The sequence below is a fragment of the Prionailurus viverrinus genome, chromosome B1 (assembly GCF_022837055.1).
Source record: "Prionailurus viverrinus isolate Anna chromosome B1, UM_Priviv_1.0, whole genome shotgun sequence".
NCBI lineage: Eukaryota > Metazoa > Chordata > Mammalia > Carnivora > Felidae > Prionailurus > Prionailurus viverrinus.
In genome coordinates this window covers 3,774,505-3,798,601 of record NC_062564.1, presented here as the reverse complement: position 1 = coordinate 3,798,601, position 24,097 = coordinate 3,774,505, and the positions used below count along the sequence as shown (strand labels likewise).

General features: G+C 39.9%; 1 protein-coding gene across 1 annotated transcript in view; it reads left to right on the top strand.

Moving 5' to 3' along the window:
- The window catches only part of LOC125163799 (CUB and sushi domain-containing protein 1-like), a 628,085-nt gene extending 611,411 nt beyond the window's left edge, over positions 1 to 16,674 (top strand). Inside the window, exon 5 of the mRNA XM_047855984.1 lies at positions 16,463 to 16,674. Coding sequence (XP_047711940.1) covers positions 16,463 to 16,674 — 212 coding nt within the window. The remainder of the gene's footprint in view (positions 1 to 16,462) is intronic.
- The last annotated feature ends 7,423 nt before the right edge of the window (positions 16,675 to 24,097 follow it).

Here is a 24,097-nt window from a genome sequence, read left to right as displayed (position 1 = left end):
ACAGGTCAGTTGATTTCCCCCCTGTAGAGACGACAGGGGGCGCATTCAGTGCTCTCCTCTTATTCCTCCTCCTACGTGCAGGACAGAAAGGTGTCTCACAGACCCCGTAGGCCATTCAGAGGTCATGTGCCCAGAACAGAGAAAAATAAAGGCAGTCAGATGCCAGAAGGGAAAGGTGGCTGCTGGTCTCGGTATTTTCTGTGGGTGTACAAATGATTTAAGCCAAACACTGACTAAAACTGCTTGCCGGAGTGACTACTGTGCGTAGCAAATGAAAAAAAATTGATGTGTAAGCTTAGTTCAAGAGAGCTTTAAGCCCATAGAGGGCTGTTTGGCTGTAAGGTCTTTCTCCTGTTTTATTTCAAAGGCTAAATATGATTTGCTGAAGCTATTTCTTTACAGAGTAAGTCAACCTTAGAGAAAACAAAGCAGACAGTGGTCTGTTTTCTCAAGTGGGCTTCCTACTCCAGGGAAAGAATTTCTTTGGATTAAGTTGGTCCATACCTCTTTCTTCTTTATTCCCTGCAGCTTTAGATCCTTCACGGAACCCCACCCCTCATCTGCCCTCCCAACAATCCCCCATCCTTGGGCACAAAGGCAAGACTTGGCAGGTGCCCCGAGTAGTGGCACAATATTGGTGCACAGAGAAAGTTCTCTGGCCCCAAGAAGAACCACCTTGGGAGGCAGTTGAGGCAAGATACAAAACATTTGAGAGGTGGTTGGCCAATAATTATTCTTACTTTATTTTCTATTTCTAGCCAATGGAATCTTTTTAGGTAACTATGAGATACTCAAGAAAGAAAGCAATGAGGAAGTTGAGATAGCATGGCTAAACATTTTATTTAGATTAAAATCCTCTGGGGCAGGTGTCATAATATAAACTTTACATATACTATGTAATGCTGTCCAAAAATTGTGAGGTGAATATTTATAGTTGGCAGATAAGGAATCGAATTCCCTGACATGCAGAGACTCTGGTCCAAGGCTAGAGACAATGGCTGCCATAGGCAGTTCTCACGTGGTGCTTCTTACACATGCCTCTGAATGCCTCCTCCTTGGGGGAAGCTAAAGGGAGGTTGTTTGCTTCTGTTTTGTGGAAAAGCATGATCTGTAAACCATTAAAAGTAATAGCAAATGAATCATTATTGAAAGCTAGGCTTCCATAAAGCTCTAACCTTGTTTCTGTCTAAACACATGCATTTAAGATAAATATTCACCTAAATTTGTCAAAACACGTTGTCACTATTTTGTGATGGTTTTAAAGAATATAGGATGTGACAGCTGGGTTTGTTGTTTTTGTTGTTGTTGTTGTTGTTGTTGTTGTTTAAGAGTTGACTGATTTTATCCATTTCAGGACAGTTGCTTTTTTTCTTTTTTTGGAAGGATGGATCCTAGTTAGCAAGCAAGGATGCCATGAAATAAAGAACCGGGAGCCATCTCAGTAATGCCTTTAATAAAACAGGCTAAATAATGTATGCGTGTGTTTCATTTAGAGCTGTCTAAAGCTGAAAATTTCTTTAATTGATAAGCCTTACATAACGTGACTGGAAATGACAATATGTCACTTGCCACTGCTTCACGAAATGTCACTCAAGGTTTTTTAATTGCAGGCATTCCGCTGCTAGTGATGCCAGGGAGAAAGAGAGGCTGGGGAAGATGTAGCTGGAGGGGAGGAGAAGGGAGAGAAGTCATGCTTTTTATGCGAGCCTATAAATTCTGTGATATTTAAAACACAGCTGTGTTTTTATCAGTTATGTTACAGAAATAACATAAAACGAATCTTAAATGATCTGTCATGTCAGGACCACGCATTACAAAGTAAGATTGAGTGGGGCAATCTTCACAGAAGGAACCTGGCTCTAAATTAAGTTTGAATGGCTTTAGACAATTTTGTTTTAAGCACTTTTCTTGCACACTGTGCAATAAACAACTCTAATGTAAACCTTACCAAAATTGGGGGAAAAAAGAAGTATTGAAAATATATGTCAGCATTAGATTCTAGTAAGTCTGGCTTACATGTTTTGCCTTTCGTAATGCCACGGGCTTTCTGCTAAGTACCTTTTTTAAAAATATGTTTACATTATCTCATTAAATCCACTCTTGTGACAAGTTTAAAGCATAATCATAAGGTGCCTGTATGCCAATTATTTTTAATTTCGTGGATTAATTTACAGTTATTTTTCTGTGATTTTATCAGAGGTACCATATTGGGTTGTAGAGCTGACTGTCTAATACCAATATAATTTCCAAGGAAATGCCATTCACTGTGATAGGTAGTAACAGACGTGTCTAACAGCAAGAACTTTGTCACTCAAGATCCTGCTTTGCCATATACTAGCTGGGACATCTTGGGCAAGCTATTTTCTTGCAAAGCCTCTGGTTTCGATTCCTTTAAATTAGACTAATACTTTTAATCTCACAATACTGGCAAGGATTAAATAATATCTCAAAGTGCTCAATACCAATAATTACTATTATTATTGTAAATGTTACCACTGAAGATCCAGGATGGAGGGAAAGTAGGGACCGATGAGGCCAACCCAAGCTCTGGGAACTCTCAAGGCTAAAGTCATAGAGCAGATTACTTTTCTTGTTTTTCCTTTGTAAGATTAGTATTATACCATAAACTTTCAGTTTTAATTGATAGCATTTTCTTCTCAATATCCTCAAAATTATACAAATTAATAGTTATTTCTTTGCCTGTAATTGAACATAATGAGTGTTTCCAACATTTACGGCTGCACATAATACTATAATTAGTGTCTCTGTACATATAGCATTGCTTTTGTTTCTTCTGTTTAATTGTTTCCTAAGGATAGAGTTTTCAAAATGTTGTTTATGCCTTGCACACTTGCTGAACAAATTTCCACGCCGCCAGGAGTTTCACCACAATTATTCCCAGTTTCGATGTTAGTATTTGCTTTTAATTTGCTGAGAATTTAGTAGCATTAGAACAATGCCCCAAAGTTGCCTTAATCGTCCTTTGATTTCCAATAGAATATGTCTGCTTACTATTTGTGTCCACTCATTCTTTAAAGAAACATTTAGTTATCAAGGACATACATGTTTTCAGACACACTTACCAACCAGTTCAGTAAACTCTACCGATCAAGGGTAAGATAGTAAATATTTTATGTTTTTCAAGCCATATTGTCTCTGTATGAACTGTATTCAGTCATTGTGCAGAAAAGTTTCCATAGGCATTACCTCAACAAATAGGCAGTGCTGTGTTCCAGTAAAGCTTTGTTTACAAAAACAGGTCCAATGTGGTTCATAAACTGTAGTTTGTATACGTTAGTTCCTGAAGCTGGAGCTACAAAGTGAAAAAAAATAAGGAAAAATCCTAACCACCATGGAAATTATATTTTTGGTTGGAGATAGATAGCATAAATACATAAGGAGATTAGTAAAACCAGATACATAACATCTAACTGTAATAAGTGCTCAGAGATGTTCTCACTAAGAAAGTGACATTTGACCAAGAGCTGTACTGGCCAGCTGTTTGGCTTGCCCAGAGCTGTCCTGGTTTTAGCACCTAAAGTCCTATATCCTGGGAAAATTATGTATTTGGCAAAATGAACATTTTTTGCACCCTTCATGGAGGTAGAGTAAACCCTACTAGAGAGTGGTCCAGATCATGGAACTGTCCATGGCTTGAGTCCTGAGATACAGGGCGAGAATGGGGGGATAGTACAGTGGTGAGTGTGGCTAGAGCACGTTGGACAGTGGCAGGCGGGAGAGAGCAGGTCAGAGACAAGGTGGGAGGAAGAAGGTCTTGGAGGGTCCTGTGGTCCCTAACATAGGCACTAGCTTCTATTGTGAGCAATATGGAAAGAAGCTAGAGGATTTTGGGAAGAGAAGTGGCATCATCTCATGTAGAATTTAAGAGGATTACTTGGCTGCTGTGTTGAGAAACTAAAAATGGTGGAAAGGATAAAATCAGAGAACCTGTTAGGAAGCCATTGTAACAGAGTGAAAGGTGGTGTTATTTGTCATGATAGTGGCAGGGCAAGCTGCCAGATGCAGTTGGATCAAGAACGTAGTTTGAAGAAAGGGCCACTAGGGTTTTAGGACACCGTGCTCATGGATGTGAAAGAAATAGAAGAGTGATGGGTGATGCCATGGTCTTTTTACCAAGCCACTGGGAGAGGGGAGCTGCCATTATTTGACACGGAGAATACTGTGAAATTTCAGACTTGGAAAGGGAAAGATCAGAAGTAGGACTTGGGAGTAAGTCTAGAATGTGTTTAGGCGTCTACATGGATGTATCATGTAGGGACTTGGATATATAAAACTGAATTCAGAAGAGAGATCTGGAATGGAACTACAAATTTGAGAACGTTCAGCCTACAGATGGTATTTAAATCCATGTAACTGAGCATGGATGAGACCAATAAGGGAATGGATATAGTCAGGAAGAAACAAAGTCCAAGGATGGAGATGCAGGCATCATGCTATGGATCAGAGGGTGGCTTGAAACCAGGTGGGGCTGAGTATAAATGGCCAATAAGATCAAAGCAAGCCTGAGAAGAATAGTTCATAAAAGTACTACTGAGGGACGCCCGGAAGGCTCAGTTGGTTAAGCTTCTGACTCTTGGCTTCGGCTCAGGTCACGATCTCACAGTTTTGTGAGTTGGGGCCCCATGTGGGGCTCTGTGCTGGCAGTGTGGGTCTGCTTGGGATTCTCTCTCTCCCTCTCTGTCTGCCCCTCCCCCACTCACGCTAACTCTGTTTCAAACAAAACAAAACAAACTTTAATTAGATAGATAGATAGATAGATAGATAGATAGATAGATAGATCGATCGATCGATCTAGGGAATAAATCATGTGCACACATTGACCCAGTGCTATTTTAAAAACTTTTGATATTGTTCTACATATGTAAGATGTAATCATTGGTGGAAATTTTGAGAAGGGTATGTCCGATCACTCTGTACTATTTTTGCAAACTTTTGTGAATTTGCAATTATTTCAAGACTAAAAGAATAGTTTTAAAAGCCTAGTGAAAAAAAAATTTAAGGAATAGGAAATGGAGAATAGTCCAGTGTTGTTGAGGGCTTGTGTGACAGGAGAACTGACTGTAGGATTTATCGGTGTTTCTACCTGAAGAGCCCAGCTGCAGTGGGCCAGGAAGGACAAAATCATGACTCAAGTGGGTTCAAGAGAGGATGAGAAAAAATTAAAGATTGCAGTTATAGACATTTTTTGAAATGTGTTGCTGGGAAAGGGGTTTTTAAAAATAGGGCTAGAGATGGATGTGGAATCTGGAGGTAGATGTGGAATCAAGAGGTAGTTGCTTTAAAATTTTGAATTGGGGAAATTATAATATGTCTATGTGCTGAGAACAGTTGTCCAATAAAAAAGGGAAATTATCATTTGCAGAGAGGAGAGAGTGCTAACTCTTGGCTTAGGGACTTGATCAGGGATGAAAGCAAGAACACAAACAGGTGTCAACCCTAGGTAGGAACCCAGTATGGACATTTTATGAGCAGAAGTACAGAGAGGTGATCAAATAGAGTGCTGATACATTGTAAAATGTCTCTTTTTATAATTTTTAAAAAATGTTTATATTTTTATTTATTTTCAAGAGAGAGAGAGAGAGAGAGAGAGAGAGAGAGAGCGAGCAAACATGAGCAGGGTAGGGGCATAGAGAGGAAGAAAGAATCCCAAGCAGGCTATGCACTGTCAGAGCAGGGCTTGGCAGGGGGCTCAGACTCATGAACTGTGAGATTATGACCTGAGCCAAAGTTGGATGTGTAACTGACTGAGCTTCCCAGGTGCCCCTAAAATGTCTCTTTTGATTGCCTCTGTTTTTAGTCAACAGGAAAGAAAATCACCATTGAAGGGTAGGAGTATGGTAGGAGATACTGGCAAGTTAAGGATGAAGGAGGTATGATATGGTATTCCCCCAGAAAGAAGCCTAAAAACTGAGGGAAATTAAGTAAGAATGCCACAATTAAAGGACATTTTGGATCTAGCCATCAATTTAAAGTTAGACCCATCTACATGGTTCTGGTTTTGCGTTTTCTCCAGCCATACTTACCTAAATGTGAGTAAGTGTGGATTTGACCCAAGTTTGAATTGAAGGAATTGACAATGGACTTATAGCAAGCACAAGGGGCGATTTAAATAATTGCCATGAAATCTAAGGATGTCCAGGTGAGACATAAGAACAGAAGGGAATCAAAGGAGAAAGTGGCAAGATCAGGGAACTGTAGGTGCTATGGGTTCAAAGAATGGTTGGAGTTAATGTGTTTGGGAAAGTGGCCTGGACATATGGAAAGTTGGGGTCTGATCACAGGACACTTCAAATGCAGTTATGGCAAACGATCATGTATCATGTTGAAAAGATGAAGGACGAGGATGGGGATAAAAGGACTGTGTTGGAGGGTTGGAGGAGGGGGGCAAGTGAACTGAGAAGCCAGCCTTCAAAGGATTGTCTATCATTGATATGGAAATAGCAAGAATTAGGCCAAACATGGAATTGCAGAAAATGGCAGTGAGCCAGGGGTAAAAAAAATCTTCACGGAATAATGGGGATTCCCCAGGGATTTTGTAGAGGGCTAGAGGAAGAAGATTCTGGGGATAAAAGACTCAAAGGTGGGGCACTTTGGGGAGGAAAGAACAAAGTACCTGAAATAGTAATGAGATGTGCATAGGTAGACACACCGCCCAGTGCCAGGGCCGGCAGTCCTTGGACTGTGGAAGCAAACAGGGACCATGTGGGAGGCCTTCATGATGCACTATCCTCAGAAGATATCTGGGCTTCCGTTAGAGAAGGAGGGGGTTGCCTCAGAAATGGTTGAGAGGTAGGGAGTTTTGCTGAGAGTTGACCTTGAGTTTCAGAAGACCTAGCAGAAGGCTCAAGAGCTTGGGAGGGGTAGGAGGTCAGACACATGAGATGTGAAGATCTTTGAGGGTTTGCGGGGTGACCAGGAGATCACTGCTTCTTGAGGTGACTACAGTTCGCAAGGATAAAAGATAATCCCCTGATGGTCTCAGGTAGAGTGTAAGTGGGTGGTGTCTACAGAAACAATGCCGGTAGATTTGGGGCCCTCCTGCCTTCCCGTCCCTAGTGCAGTGGAAACCTTCTTGACCTGCAGCTCTTTGTGACTCTCTCTCCCTCTGGAGTCACTTCCTATTTGGTGGAAGCAAAGTGTCACCCAAAGCAGCGATGCTTTTAAAACTTACGATAAAGCACTAAAAAATAATTTAATAAACTATCACGGATTGATTGCTTCGTGCTAAGTAGGAAAAAATAATAATAGCGAGTTTTATGGAGCAGGTAGTATTTGCCTGCATTTTTCTAGCACTTTACAGTTCTTAATGCATTTTGCCCTCGCAGAAGCACTGTGAATAGGTACCCATTATCATCTCTATTTACAGGTCAGTAAATGAGGCCCAGAGAAGGGAAGGTGTTGTCACACCAAAGTCAGTGGGGGAACCCCCTGGCTTAAACCAGACCTCCTGACTTCAAGGTTGTCAGCGGTACCCGTGTTCCACACAGCCTTAGGCAAAGGACCTTAGAGAATATCTCCTAGACTTAGAAATTGGGCATCATGCATGTGTTTGTGTATATGTTCCTTTTCTCTTTCATGAATATTTTTCCATACAATTTTTAAAATTGCAAAGAGTCTACAAATCCAGTTGTGTATGCTGCTTTTTATAAATTTAATATTCTAACTGAGGAGTTTACTGAAGCCGTCTTACAAATGCTTGGTTAACACGTTGGTCCTGTGGTTTGGATAAATCATACTTTATTTAATGATTTATCTGTTGTTAAACTTTTAGTTGGTTTCCATTTTTCTTTGTTAAAAATATGGCAAAGTATGTCTCTAAATAATGTTTTATTCTGTATTTTGAATTATGCCCTTAAGATATATCCCTAGCAACATTTATACCCAGGCAAGGCATATATAATAATTTTAGAGTTTAGAATGAAACTTTGTAAAAGTTTGGAAATTCCTTAGGGGAAATAGTGTACTCAGATTTCTGCTTACACTCAGGATTATTTTCCCTACTTACAGAAATCAGTAGATTCAAATACATCTTTTATTAAAAACCTTATCGTCTTCTTGGATTAAGTTGATGGCATTCAAACTCCTTTGAACTGTAGCATCTTTTTTTTTTCAAATGCAAGATTTTGTGAACCTCAGTATAGGAGACTGATTTAAAGGAAACACGGCTCTGATGAAAATTTGGACTGGGAGCCGAAGTCGCCTTGCTCGACTGTTTTGCTAATTCCAACCATTATATGGAAGTTGTAGGAACCCACTTTTTAAAATAATCAAGTGACTCACTATTGATCCTCATCATTTCATTAAAAAATTGTTGTATAGTAATTTTTACAGTCATGTATTCACCTGGAAGTTTTGAACCTAACTTCATTTTCTTTGTGAATAATGTGGAAGGAAGGAAGGAAGGAAGGAAGGAAGGGGAATAAAAATAGCATTTCCTAAATCAGATCCCCCAATTTTCAGCTTTCACATAAATCCCTCCGGTATTGCACAATTAATATTGAAGTAAAATGTAAAATATTGAAGTAAAATTTTATTCACATTAATATCCACGGAGTTTGCATTATATTAATATAGCTATATTATTTAAATATTGCTCAGAATTATTTAGCTTATTTTAATGGTTTTCTGTTTTGATACATTTTGCTTTGTGTGTGTGATTTCTAAGTTTACGTCACACGGTTAACTGTGGAACTTGAACTCCGGGTGCCAGGAAGCTTGCCCCGAGTCTCCTTATTGTTTTGCTTTGATCTATTTGCTTCTTCTCCCTGCCTTGACTTTATCTCTTCCTGAAATTTCCCTGCTGCTCCACTGTACATAAAAGGAACATTCCTGGTCTTGTGGCTTAGCTACTTGGTGAAAACAAACGAAGCTAAATAAACATACCAACTAAACCCCTCGTGGATTGCTACAGTGATAACACTTTCTTGGCAATTAATTTTTGTCTGAAATATCTCTACTTAGAGGCTTGCTGCAGTTTTTAGAGAATGTTTTTTAAACCTTATACTTGAAAAAGCCACAGATTTCCATACCTAAGCATACTTTCTCCCGCTCATCTTAGAAATGGGGTAGTTGGATGCCATGCCCGGCCCCAGAGATCTGTTTTGTGACAGTCACACTACACCGAAGATAATTGGATACAGGCACATTCAACCTGATAGAGTCGCAGGGAGTGCTGCAATCATCACTCAATGAAGGAGGGAAAAAGAGAGTTCACTGAGTTCCAGGCTGCCTTCTAGGAACAGGGACATTAGTCCGAAGACAGCCTAGACAGCTTACGGCCCAATGCTTGGCACTCAGCTAAGTGCTAAGAAGTAAACCAGGGCAGGATGAGGCGATGGGAGTCACAGAGAGCAGGAGCTGGTTCACATACAGTCAGCAGAGAGGGCGGACCAGGAACGGGAGACCTGTCTTGGGGAGGGTGATGAGACCAAAGGCTCTGGGGCAGGAACGCAGGCAGCGTGGTTAGAACAGATCGAGGAAAGAGTAGTGGGGAGAGGGGGGCACAGAGCGGGCAGGACAGGCACTGGGGACTGGGAGGGGCTGTGGGTCAGATCACAGAGAGTGTTGATTTTACTCTGAGTGGGGACAGAAGTGTAAGAGTTTTGAGCAGAAAATTTTAAGATTCAAGTAAAATTTAAAAAAAATCCATCTGGCTGATTTGAATGAAACAGATTACAGAGAAATGAAGAAGGCAAGAAGAGAAGTCAGTTCTGAGGGCTCTTGCGTGTGTGCATGTATGTGTGTGTTTGTGCGTGTGTGTATGCGTGTAAATGGTATTAAGAGATGATTCCGAAGGTCTCTGGCTGTACGTTTTTTCTAAACCTGGCCAGTGATCTCTAGTTTTGAGGCTCCTACGTGTAATTTTCAAATAAAGCATTCGTTTTTAGCATTTTATTTGTGAATAAAATAGAGATAAAGTATTAGTGTTTAATTGCTATTTTTGCATTGTTACTAGTTTTTATGTAAAGGGTGAAACCCGCCTTGTGAAAACACACATCAGAAATTACAGACTGGTCATATAAAAGAATTTAAGTTACATCTGTCATACACATACTTTCCATCACAATCCTAGGGTTAAAGATACATTAAAACAAGGACAATAAATCTCTTATACCCTTAATGATTTTTAGGTTTCTCTAGACATAAAATATTTTAGTTTAGAAAATTGAGTAGCTCTTTCCTAATTAAGTTTATTTACGGAGGCTTATTCTTTGTGAGAAAATCTGTACAATGTACATCAAAAATGAGTCCATTTTCAAATTCTATGGCAGCCACTCTGTTTTAAATTATCTTATATAAACAGATTATTTAAGGGAGAGCACCATGTATGTTTTCCCTATATTTTAGCACATTTAAGGAAGTCACATATCTCATTGATTATTAATTCTGACTCAAGGAAAGAATACTACATAGCATTTTAATACGGCTTCAATTTCTTCTGTTTAAAAGCTCTATATAGTACCACTGAAAAGAACCAGAAAAAAAGAACTAATTAAATTCATCTAAGTAAATGGTTCTCAACAAGGGACCATTTTGCCCCCCAAAGAACATTTGGCAATGTCTGCAGACATCTTTCCTCAACACAGTTGGGGATATTTTTGGCAAGTAGTGGGCACAGGCTAGGATGTTACAAAGTTTCCTACAATGCACAGAGCATCCTGTTAGAACAAAGAATTATGTGGCCCAAGATGTTAACGATGGTGAGGCTGAAAAGCCAGGACTCGGTGTTATCTCTTAATCATAATTTTAAAATGGAAATTGCTTTGTCCTTGTTACTATTTATTATAGGAGATACCTTTAATAATGAGATACAGGCAACTCCCAGAAAAGCATTATCTTTATCCTTGTACATTTCCTGGGGAAATGCCTGAAACTGAATTATGAATGAATATTTTATAATGGTAGCTATCTCAGATTTTCATATTTTTTCCCTTGGACATTGGTGATGTAATGAAACATCAGGACAGGAATATATGATGCTTTGTCTCTGTTTCTTGGAGCTATTCAATCGAGATAATTTGTCTTTGAAACTCTTAACTGTCTTTGCTGCTACTATTGCTATATTACTCTCACTGTTACAAATGACAGTGAAACCCAATCAACAAGCAGGGATTGAGTGACAATGACAATAGAGTCTGCCTCATGATGCTGTAAAGACACATCAAGCTAACTCATTGTCTTAGCACAGCAGGAAGACCATCGAAAAATCGCTTCTTCATCCTCAGGCTTCACCAAGATAGCAGCAATTTCGCCAGGGAAGTCCAATTTCCTTTGATATGATTTTAGGGCACTTTTTAATAAAATATGTGGGCTTCAAAAGTAAATATAATATGGTATGTGATTTTGAGATTCATTGTGAGATTCTGAGGAACATAAAGAGATTTATTATGGGGAATGTGCTGATCCCATTGTAGAGACTAAGTCCAGCTGGAGTTTCCGGAGAGCCAGTGATGTGAGTGAGTTCCAGCCAGAATCCAAGCAAGAAGGCAGGAGAGGATAAATGTCTCAGCTCCAAGACGGGCAGGCAGAGAGCATATAGTTTTCTACTCAGCCCTTTTGTTCTACTCTGGCCTTTAAGGAATAGGGCAAGGCCCACCCACATTGGGTAGAGCTATCTGCTTTACTGTATCTGCACATTCAAATGTTAATCTCTTCCAAAAGCACCCCTATAGACCTACCCAGAGTAAGTCCCAGCTAAATATCTGGGCACAGGTTGACTATCACGTTGAACCTGAAATAAACCCTCACATCTATAGTTTCCTGGCCTAGGTCCCAGGAGCACAGAGACTTTGAGATCCGGACTTAGGTAGAAGTTTGCAGGGAGGTGATTCAGAAAGCAAAGTGAGGGAGTGAGGACGTGAGGCAGGAAAGTGATGTTAAAGTGTTGATAAGTACACACCTTAATACCATGGAATTTGTTTTGCATTTCTGCAAAGCACCAGTTAAACCTCTTTTAGTCTTTTGCAATAATGTATATACCGATTAATGTTAATGCCGCTTACTTGATCATGTTGATATTTCATGACTGTCTTAACGTTTTCCAGATGCACGTTTTTCATAAGTAACCAGAATCTCACTTTTGACAACTATGAAATAGGAACGATAATTTTCTCATACATTTTGAAATGATTCAATAAATGGTCCAGATAAGGGACTTAGTACAGAATATCAAGCACCTTAAATGTACTCAATAAATATTAAGACCTCAAACTGAGTGACTTGCCAAAGATAGGAACATCCTATATATTATCCCTAATGTATATTGTCAAATTGTCCAAAATTTCATACCAATATACATTGATATCAGAAGCAAAGAATAATACCCATTTTACCCTTAGTTATTTTCCTTTTTGTAAAAAATGCATTTTAAAACTTCAAGTGTTTCACCCTTGTGTTAATTTTATTGTGAGAACAAGAGTGTTTAAACCTTTTCCTGTGTGTAGAATTTCTTTCTGGAATTCTTGTTTAAATTGTCACTGATGACCTTTTCTCCATCAGTCTCTTTGTATATAGTTCTTTTTTTTTAATGTTTTTCAATGTTTATTTATATTTGAGGGAGAGAGAGAGAGAGAGAAAGACAGAATGAGCACTGTAGGTGCAGAGAGAGAGAGAGAGAGAGAGAGTCAGAGAACCTGAAGCAGTTCGGTGCTGATGCAGTGAGCCTGATGTGGGGCTTGAACCCACAAACTGTGAGATCATGACCTGAGCTGAAGTCGGATGCTCAACCAACGAAGCGAGCCAGGCGCCCCTCTTTGTGTATTATTCTTAATGTGAATCAAATAAGTATAGAAGACATCCCTTTGCTATGTTGCAGATTTGCCTCATTATCTTGTTTTTTATTTTGGATTATTTTTATATGTCTATTTTGAAAATAATGTTTTTATATAGGTAAGTTTGTTTATGGTAATGTTTCTTTTGCTTCAGTCACATAATTTCTTTTAGTTGAGGTAATACATAATTTGACATAATACAGTATATTTATTCTGCTAATTTACCCATTATTTTGTACTTTCCTTTTAATTGATGCCATTCATATGTATTTTCTATTAGGCTGTTTCTAAATGATTTTTTTCAAGTTTCTTTTTTTCCCAGTCACTTTATTAATACACTCTCCTCCCATCACGGATGAGGCTCGTCTTATCATTTACTGAATCCCCCTGTGTATTTGGGTCCTCATAACACCTACACTATGAGGAATGAGGCTCCCATTTCTACTTAGCAAAGTCTTTATCATAAAGTGACATTTTAGAGAAAGGTAGCTTAATATCTTTTGCAGCAAAACTCAAAGTTCACAACTAATAGGATTCCCAAAATTAATTAAAATTAAATACATTTTTCCCAAGGCCGAAGGTGCTTTGGAAAATGTTTGCTCAGTTGTTTTACCTATATGTGTAATTACTCTGCTGATAGATTTTTGTAAATCTAAAAACAAAACTTAGATTTCTTTTTAAAAACATTGGCTACTCTAAAATGATAGTTATGTTACCCTTCCTCAAATACCATTATGTGTTCGGTTGTGCAAGATGTTACAATTTAGAAAAAAATTCTCTTACAAAAATGGCAAAGAAAATAGTTAAAATGTTCCATTGGAGAAATATTTGAAGCACCGTTGAAACTCCTTTTCCATACCCTCCCCCCACACAAACACATATGCAGAAATGTTTTTACCACACTCTCTACTAAAGAGGGTTTTCTGTGATTTAAGTGTGTTATCCAGTGAGTGACATAAGGTGTTTTTTGTTTCATGTGCTTAATTCTCAAAGATTTCAAATAGATTATCTAAATGGCATTCTGCAATATTTTATGTGAAATGCCCCATTAAGAAATCATAATATATCCCATATATATTTAGCCTGACATAATTTTAACTGTAATCCATTTTAAAATGTTCTCTGGGCATTAAAATATCAGAGCAAACACAATGGTGATTGCAGGTTTGGGAGAAATGTATTCTTGTTTCTCTCTGCCAGTTTCTTTCTTCATTCTCTTCGTTTCTGTTTTCTATTCTTGTCTTTATTCTATCATCTGCTCCTATTTCCAACAAAGTTACCATAGAATTGTAGCCCTCGTCCGCTCCTGTAATGTGGCCTCTGGTCCTCTTTGGAATTAGCGAGCATGTCCTCACTCCCCAGCCCCTTGGCGTCTCACCCTCCATGCTGTGCCAAGTCCTCACCTGAAGTCCTGGTCACTTGAAGTCCTAGTGTCTAAACTGTTAGGCTCATTGCATCAGAACTGAGACGTAAAAGGTGACAATGCCGGTTATTCAGCTCAACGGCTCTCATGTTAAAGGGCAAAGGGATATATTGCTGAGAGGGAAGGGCATGTGATCTGAGCTTCTGTCCGCTGGTAGGCACCAACACAGCTCTATGCACTGTTAAATGTGAAAATATACCCACTGCAGCTCATGTATATCTACTTCCTGGAGTCTCTGGAGCGACCCTGTCACCCCGGCTTCTTTGGCACTTTCTACAGGTCTTCAGACTTTCCACTGGTCACACAGCTAGAGAGATAAAGGCACAGAGCGGGGCTCCAGGGCTCTGCTGTAGAGCCACCACTGACGCCCATTGCTTCTGGCAGGTGCCTGCTGGTGTGTACTCTCAACAAGTGCAATGTCACCTGCTTGGCGAAGGTTGCCGCCTTGCTTTCCCAGAACCAACCAGTGTGCTTCTCGTCCCATTCACTCTTACCTCTAGTGTGATACACACAAATACACCTATTTCAAAGTCTTATTTATTTATTTATATGTTTTTAAATGTTTATTTATTTTGATAGAGCACGTGTGTGAGGCAGGGAGGGGAGGAGAGAGAGGGAGAGAGAGAATCCCAAGCAGGCTCTGCCCTGTCAGTGCAGAACCCAGTGTGGGGTTCGATCTCATGAACCTTGAGATAATGACCTGAGCCGAAGTCAAAAGTCAGTTGCTTAACTGACAGAAATGGATTTGGTAACTTTTAAGTCCGCTCATTTATGATATTTTTTTATATAAGAGTGCTGTAATTCTTTTTTTTTTTGCATTATACTGAGATAACTTTCACAGCATATGATAAGATTAGAGAAATAAGGTCAGTGTATTAAATAACATTATACTGAAAAAAAAATAGCATTATGCTGTGTGTGTTGATCATGCATGTATGTATGACATGTTCATACATGAAAAACAATTGTTACTACAGAGGTGTGAGTATATGCAAGTGTATACTACATTTACATATACAGTTGTTTCATCAGTAGCCAATGAAAATATCTGCTCTACATGATCTTATCCAGGCACACAAACTGCTAAAAGCATATGTCCCCATCTTGGTGACAGGCTGACTTCATTTATCAGTTATATTAGAGCATCAACACCCATAAATATTAAATATACTCTTTGGGTAGAAACTATCTGATAGGTCAAAAGGAAGGAGGGAAGGAAAGAAAAAAAGAATACTCCCAGACATGTCTTAGCATAAGTATCTTATAAATATTTATTTACCTGTGTTACAGTTTATTATGTACATAACGTTTTGTAAGCAATGCTCTGAGTTCAATAACATGTATGTTTTACTCTAGGGAAAACTTGATAAGATGTGTTCCCCTCAAATTAATATTTTTTTTAATTTTTTTTCAACGTTTATTTATTTTTGGGACAGAGAGAGACAGAGCATGAACGGGGGAGGGGCAGAGAGAGAGGGAGACACAGAATCGGAAACAGGCTCCAAGCTCTGAGCCATCAGCCCAGAGCCTGACGCGGGGCTCGAACTCATGGACCGTGAGATCGTGACCTGGCTGAAGTCGGACGCTTAACCAACTGAGCCACCCAGGCACCCCTCAAATTAATATTTTAATGCAAATTTATATTATATCTTACAGGCATTTTGTCATCACTGACCATTTTAATTGCTACTTTCCAAGTTATTCCACTTTAAGTTTTCATGCATCTGTTTCCTACTCACAAAGTTTTTATGAATTGCTGTGTCTCTATCATCATATTAGTCCAGAACTTACCTGAAATTCAAAACCATATAGACATTCCAGAGTCTGTAGAAAAACAATTAGGGTGATGACTACTTTCAGGATCACTGTATTTTCAAAGCCAGGTATCAGTGAATTGATAAAACATGGCTACATACTTTTAAATCTCAGAGAAAGTTTTGGTACATTTTTGTGAAGCCGTCTGTGAATGTGAGGTATATGGCAACGACACACTGCAGATATTAGAAAAGTCAAGACTTCACTCTTCCGCGATGGAAAGTCAGTTAATAATTCGGGGTAATCGTTTAGACTTTTGTAAGCTTTTCCACAAAACTAAATTAATAAATCAGAAGAAACCCTTTGTCATGTTGAGACTGTCAGTTTGGGGTTCGGAAAATATTTGTCACCGATCACTATGGATACTTTGTAGATGAACTTGAGTATGAAGTGGTCTTGAAATATGATTCCCATTTGTTTCTGCTCCTGCCAGCTGAGGGAGCCTGTGGAGGGACCCTGCGGGGAACCAGCAGCCACATTTCCAGCCCGCACTTCCCCTCAGAATACGGGAACAATGCTGACTGTACCTGGACCATCCTCGCTGAGCCCGGGGACACCATTGCCTTGGTCTTCACCGACTTTCAACTAGAAGAAGGGTACGACTTCTTGGAGATCAGTGGAACAGAAGCGCCGTCCATATGGTAAGTCCTGGAGAAAAAAATGTGTTTACCCCAGATACAACAATAGGCTTTGTAATATGGTTCTCCTTGGACATTCATTGGCAAACATGAGTGTTCTTTCTTTGCTTTGCTATTTTGACTGCTAACAAAGGCCTCTATATTGTGACTGATCTCAAAGTTTCCAAGATGTCTTTGCGTCGGTATTTGGAGCCGGGAAAGTTAGGTGCACGTGGGCAATGGAACATCACATGCCCTCATTCTCGACTCTTACAAAGCAACAGAGATGATGGTAACCAGGCGAGCTAAGTTAGTTTTGGATTTGTTCCGGAGCTGATTCAATGTAAACAGATATTTTTAGACGATGGACATTTTAAAATGTCATGTTAGCAACCATTTATCTACTGTGCTGCAGATATATGACTGCGTATTTCTTTTCCTTCCTGACGATGTTGCAACTATGAAGGGTCACAGGCAAACCATAAATACTAATGCAACATACATACGAAATTAATCAACTGAGGATCACTTCTCTGGCGTGTATGCTAGTGGAGACAGAAGGAAACTGGGTCTGATCAATTACAGCGAATCAATCTAGGTCTTGGTATTGCTGGTGAGAGCAGCTTTAGTTGTGTCCATAAGTGCAGTTGAAGAGGGAGAATCCGAAGAATAGATGTTTGAAGTCTTTATGCCTTTTATGCCTCAAATTAAGTCATTTGTCGTGAGTTGTACTGGTTTTTGTTTTATTTCATTTCTTAGTATTTTAAAAACCCTATCAGTACTCTATTTCAGATCTTGGATGATAAGCTAACTTGAATACACACACAGACACACAGACACACACACACATTCAAATTAGGGTGTAAGTCAGAGGAGATGTTGGCCATTTATACATTGGTAGAGAATATGAAGTGAGTGGGAATATTTCTATGGGTTCAAGTTTGCATTTCCATGTAAAGACTAAAGGATAAAAATATCAACCCTGAAACATGACATCAAATTAGATCACCTGTCTTAAACCAGTTATTTAAATTGAAATTTATTTTTTTCTAAGGCTCAAAATTCAAAGCAGAGGGTTTATATTAATGGGTGAATTATTTCCTTACGTTAGTTACGCTGTGATTATATTAAATGTTACCTCATTTAAGAGAAAAATAATCGTTGCCTCTCTGGCCTTTGCTTTATATTTGATTCATCTTAAACAAGACTTTTAGATGAGTGGGTTTACCCATTTGTTGACTTTGTGTAATACAATCTGAAACATTCAAGAATTGGTTGATAGTACCTGTCTCCCTTTGTGTTCCATCAGACTTAGTGGAAATACCTTGTGAACATAACGCTGGGTGTCCTGGGTTCTCTTCCATGTTCTGCCAAAAATATCCTTGTGACCTTGGACAAGTCGCATAACAGTTTATATAAGTAGGGAAGCTACTGGATATCTAGTATACTGGATATGCATTACCTATCTATTGAGTTCATATTCTCTGTCAATCACTAAAAGAGAGTCAGGGATGTAACATTTTTAGCTTTAAAATTACATCGTTCTGGTTTTCAGAAATTCATTGCAATATGAAATACATGGTGAGTGTCTCTCAGAAACTATATGATTTATGGTAAAGGCCTTGTTTATGAGAGATTCTGCAGATCGTGGGCACCGACCGACTACCTTGCTCCTAAGATGTCAGGTTGGGAAAGAGAGAAAAAAGAGAGACATCTTTGACCATGATTTTAGAACCCATGGTCCGGACAGCTTCTGCCAGACAGACTTAGTTTATGTAAGAGAGGAAACGTGGAGGTGCAGATGTCCGTGTCAAGGTCTGAAATAAAAATAGGGCGTGTGAAATCAGAACGAGACACAAGTCTCCAGAAGAGCTTGTGGCTCTTATGAGCACATTGTGACTTCCCACTGAGAGGCACGAGCTCATTCATCTCATTCATTTTAATTAAAGATGGCAGGCGGGAGCTAAAGAACGTTGTCTGAGTTGTTGCCTGTTTCTTCTTGGTTTGTCCCTGTTGATTTCTCTCACATCGCCCTCCCTTCTGATTAATCTCTGTCTTCATGATCCCCTGCTACTTGTCCCCAACAACTTCAGTATTGGACTCAGAAAAGTGCTGAGGATGGGGCCATGGGCCCCTGTGAGGCCTGAGAGCAACAGTTCCTAACGTTTGTCGGAGAGAGAGCTGGCATGGCGGCCAGGACAGTGGCCCGTCTTCTTGGTGTGTGGATTCAGGCTAGAGGACACTTTCCAGCTCTGAAATATATCTAGGTATCTGCCAGGGCACCAAGATTCATGACCTGTGAACACATCGGAGAAACAGAAAACAAAAACTGGGCAGTTGTTGGGAAAGTTCTTGGTGGGAACTTTGACCCTGTTTGTGTTCCTTGCAGTCTGGCAAATGGGGTATCTGGTTGGACTCAACACGCTCTTTCTCTCGATGGCTACTGTTAGATAGAGTTGTGTTCATATTGTGTTCCTATGACCATCTGTAGTGTCCTCTTGGCACAAAAGCCCTGGGGGTTTCTTGTTGGTATCCTCTAACTTTTATTGATGAAGAAGCTGGGGGCAGAGATCACAGACCACAGGGCAGCACTGGAACTCAGGCTCAAGGCCTCTGACTCGGAATTACATTGCCTTCTCACTCCACCCCAATCCCTGCAACAGGACAGTCCAGCCAGGTGTAGACTTAATGGTCGGTCGGGAACTCACGTCTCCCCGTAGATTTCACGGTAAAGCCTCGAACAGGTTACTACCACAGAGAGTAACCACCTGAGAGGCGAGTTTACACACACGCTGCCTCGATAGAGAGTCGGAGCGGAGAGAGCTTTTTGGGGTGACACTTCACGTTTCTCATAACTCCAGAAGAACTGTCTTGACCTGGCCGTGGCACTTTTACACGGGACCCACATCTCTCTTCCGTGGAGGCTATCACGGAATAGGTGGCTTTCCTAAATCACTATGGGAACATGCACGGGCACATTTGTAATACAAAACAGAATCACTGGAAGTCCGTTTTTAAGATCTGGACAAATGCATAACATGGCTTATCTCAAAAAGACTATTGTTTTATTATCATTTTAGACTGACAGTCTCTGAAATGTTTAATGGTTCAAATCGGTATGTTTAAAAGATTTAGCATCCCTGTACTTCAAGGAAGACCCTAAGTAGAGCGCAGGTGGCTGGTGCCCCCCCTCAAGCACAAGGCTACGGAGCAGTGACAGTCGGTCAGCGTGCAAGTCTGAGTGTGGAGTGCGCAAGCACATATAATTTTCCAATAATCCATTTTTCAATACTGAAAATACAAGCAAGGGCACTCTCAGGAGAAGCTACCTGAAAAATTGTTAAGAACAATAATAGGATTAGCTTTATTTTCATTGAATTTGGAGTGAAATTACCAACTCAGCTATGTTTTATGCAAGGGTTACCATGGCTACAGCGGAACAGTCTAAATGTGGCGAATGATGTAATGTGCCAAAATTATCCATACATTAAATGTGGAGGGGTTCGTCATCTAAACCTAATCCACTCTATATACATTAGATAAGCCTGACTTTTTTTTTTTTTTACTAGTCAGCTTCTAATTTTCTACAGGCTAGCTTCTTATCAATACCCTACTGTAGCAGAGAGCTGCCATTTCTAATTCTCTTTGCCCCCATGCTCTGGTAATTATGATTTTTCTTGCAATTAAAAACATGGTTAGCGGTGAAGCTAGTCAACTTTTCTTTATTTCTGAACTGATTTGACCGTCTAGCCTATAGCTCATAACCCAGGAAATATCAAGGAGAAAGAAAATTGATTTTATTTCAGAGTTAACCTACTGTGGTGTCTAAATTAAGACTTGGTGGTTAAAGGGACCAGGAACAGATAGTCTCGACAGGAAACAACAAATGGAGCACTTACGATCTTTCAAACATGCATCCTATCAGAATAATTTATGCATCCCCTTCTGGGACAGGTAGCCTGTGAGTAGGGTAGAGAAGGAAAGGAAGCAAAGAACAGGAAATGCACTTAAAAAGCATCCCCAAACACACGTAAATGTATCAATTCCTCGAAAGTCTTCAATGACTGAGGCTCAGGCCATCCAAAACAACCCCAAATGCCTTACTGTGCCATTCAAGGCTTCGCACTGCACACCCAGCCTGCCCTCCATATGACCACACCTCACGCCAAGCATCCTTCAGTTTTGCCTCACTGAGCACATCCCTGTCTTCACCGAAGCACAGATTTGCGTCCCTTGCACATGTGTTCAGGTGTATGGGAATCCCACACCAACCAATTTAATAGACGTTCAATCACTGTAACGCTTCACTTGATCTTCGCCAAAAGTCCGAGAAGCGATTATCACTGTAACGCTTACAATGTCCTATAGACGGCAGCCCACTTAAGTCCTACAGGTGCAACAGTTTGTACGGTCTCCTCCCCTGGAAAATGTCACTGATAACAAAGGCGAGAATGATTCTGGGCTGCTTTGGATTCGACCTGCCTCATTCTACCAGTAGAACATCTGTTACTTTATGATTTCTTAAGGTTTCAGTTATTCACTCACCAGTATAACTCCACCACTTTGTCTCTCTGTATTGTACAAGGCGACACTTGAGGGGACCAAAAGAAGTTTTGGAACTGCACTTTATTTTGTTCCCATTAACCAAGCATAATCTCGCTATTAAACCAATCTAATCAGGGCCTTGCTAAAGCCAACACACAACTTCAAAGAAACTGGAGAAGCTGAGTGAGCTTCAAAGAAGCCTTGAAGGGTCAATTAACACCTGCGATGTTTATCCAGCTTGTCACTTAATTGAGATGTGACTTGCTGCTTATTTAATTTCTGATGAGGAAGGATTACAGAGGCTTACCCAGAGTGAGGAACTCCCTGGAATGAACTCTTCCACTCCCCTGCCCAAGGTAGAAGAAAAGGAAGGACGCTCCCCTCTCCCCTTATTTTATTTAACTCTTCATCTTGAAATTATTTTATAGAGAATTTGCAGAGCTAGCTCAGAGAGGTGCTGTGTGTCCTGAACCCACCTCCCTCCAATGTTCACGTCTTATACAACCATAGTATAATTATGGAAACCAAGAAAGTCATACCGCCACCAGGCAACTAACTAATGTACAGACTGATGCGAATTTTTCCGGCTGTCCTGCTGGTGTGATTGTTCTGCTCCTGGAGCCACCAGGCAGTGAGCTAGGCTTCTCCAGCCTGTGACTGTTTTGCGTCGTCTCTCTTTGTTTCCATGACCTTGACTTCCCTCATGTCAACAAGTCGGTCCGGTCACGTAACTCTGGAAAGGCAATGGCATTATTCAGGAACATGGAGACTATATAGCAATGTCCCTTTACCCCCAGTCGAAATAACTGGGGTTTCTTTCTATCACGTTTTCCATTTTAAATTTAAATTCAGGAATCAGAGTCCACAAAGCTATTATAATATATGCACGTCAGCATTTTTTGTGGACTTCTGTAACTGCACTTTATTTTGTTCCCATTAACCAGGCATAATCTCGCTATTGAATCATAACCAATTTATGCTTTCATAGCATAATAAGCATGACATAAACAAGAAACAAATATCACATATGTATGTATGTATATGTAGAGATATGTGTGAATTTCTGTGTATTGTTTGTATATATATGTATATATATATGTACACGTGTTTGTGTGTGTATATATATTCCATGTATATATGTACATATGTACACACACACATATGAATTTCTATTTTTCTCTGAACCTCTACAAACTGGCCAGAAGTCTAAGGATATAACTAACATGATATTATTTTGGCCCTTTTCCTAAACCCTTTTTCTTTTTTTAAATTTTATTCTCAAGTTAGTTAACATACAATGTAGTCTTGGCTTCAGGAGTAGAGCCAGTGATTCATCTCTTACAAATAACACACGGTGCTCATCCCGAAAAGGATCCTCCTTAATTCCCATCACCCATTTACCCCACCCCCATCAACTCTCAGTTTGTTCTCTGTATTTAAGAGTCTCTTACGGTTTGACTCCTGAACCCCTATTTTAATTAAAATATTTTTATAAAAATATTGTAATATTTTGTAATCGAGTAATGTATCTTTACAGACACTGTACTGAATGGTAATATTCATTGATTGATGGCTATGTACCAGGCAAGTGGAAACAACAGCCACTTCTTGGAGATGCTACTGTCCCCATTTTAGAGATGAGGAAAACTAAACCCAGTGGAGTTCAGTCTCTTCCCACACAGCTACCAGATGGCAGAGTGGGGATGTAAACAGAGACCGGCCTCAGCCGTATTTCCAGCCATATTTAAATGCGTCAAGATGGTATTTCTTGATTGGCTTTAAACCAGGAGAATAAATGCAGTATGCTGGTGCTTCAACACCAGCCCATCTCAGCGGACCCCAAGGAAGACGTGAGGCCACGTCAAGTCCAGTCACCCCTGTTACTTTGTGCTGTTGTCATCATGAAATAGGCTTCTCAACTTTCCTTTTTTGTGTGTTGTTAACTATATAGCGAGGTAATAACAGATATACATCTGTTATGTATACTTTTGGGTACAAATGCAATCTTGGATACTATAAGGATTCTAAGATGGGACATATGTGACCGGTCTGAGGTTATCATAAAGTTTTGGCCTAACAGTGTAAATACTGAGGCTTCTTGATACAACTTTGGCTCATTTGAATTGTAGGGAGATGGTGGAAACAATGGCCAGCTTAGATCGTCTCAAACCTGTTGTTACCTCCACCACAAAACTCCAAAGAGAAATAAAGGAAAATTTTTATTTATTTATTTATTTTTTATTTATTTTTATTTTTTTTTAATTTTTTTTTTTTTTACGTTTATTTATTTTTGAGACAGAGAGAGACAGAGCATGAATGGGGGAGGGTCAGAGAGAGGGAGACACAGAATCTGAAACAGGCTCCAGGATCTGAGCTGTCAGCACAGAGCCCGATGCGGGGCTCAAACTCACGGACCGCGAGATCATGACCTGAGCCGAAGTCGGCCGCCCAACCGACTGAGCCACCCAGGCGCCCCAAAGGAAAATTTATTTGATAACAGCTAATTGTAGCCAAGGGAGAATTTCTACCTTGAAATATGACATTCTTTTGCCTGTGTCATCCAAACGATATTTATTTTTTCTGAGAAGGTTAGGGAATCCCTCCCCCCCACCATCTTGAAATCATTTTGCAGAGAATTTGCCGAGCTGCCTCGGAGAGTTGTTGTATATCCTGAACCTACCTCCCTCTAATGTTAACATCTTCTACAACCATAGTATAATTATGGTAAAAGCCGTTTGCACATAGTATAATTACAGTAAAACCAGTTCGCACTCTCCGCCCGCCTCTCACATTGGTCGCCAGCGGCCCTGGGACGCTGGCAGTAAAGGAGTCTCTGGAAGTGATGTTGCTCTCCTACAGGCGGAGCGAAGCAGGCAGGCTGTGTTTGCAAAGATTCCAAACGGGGT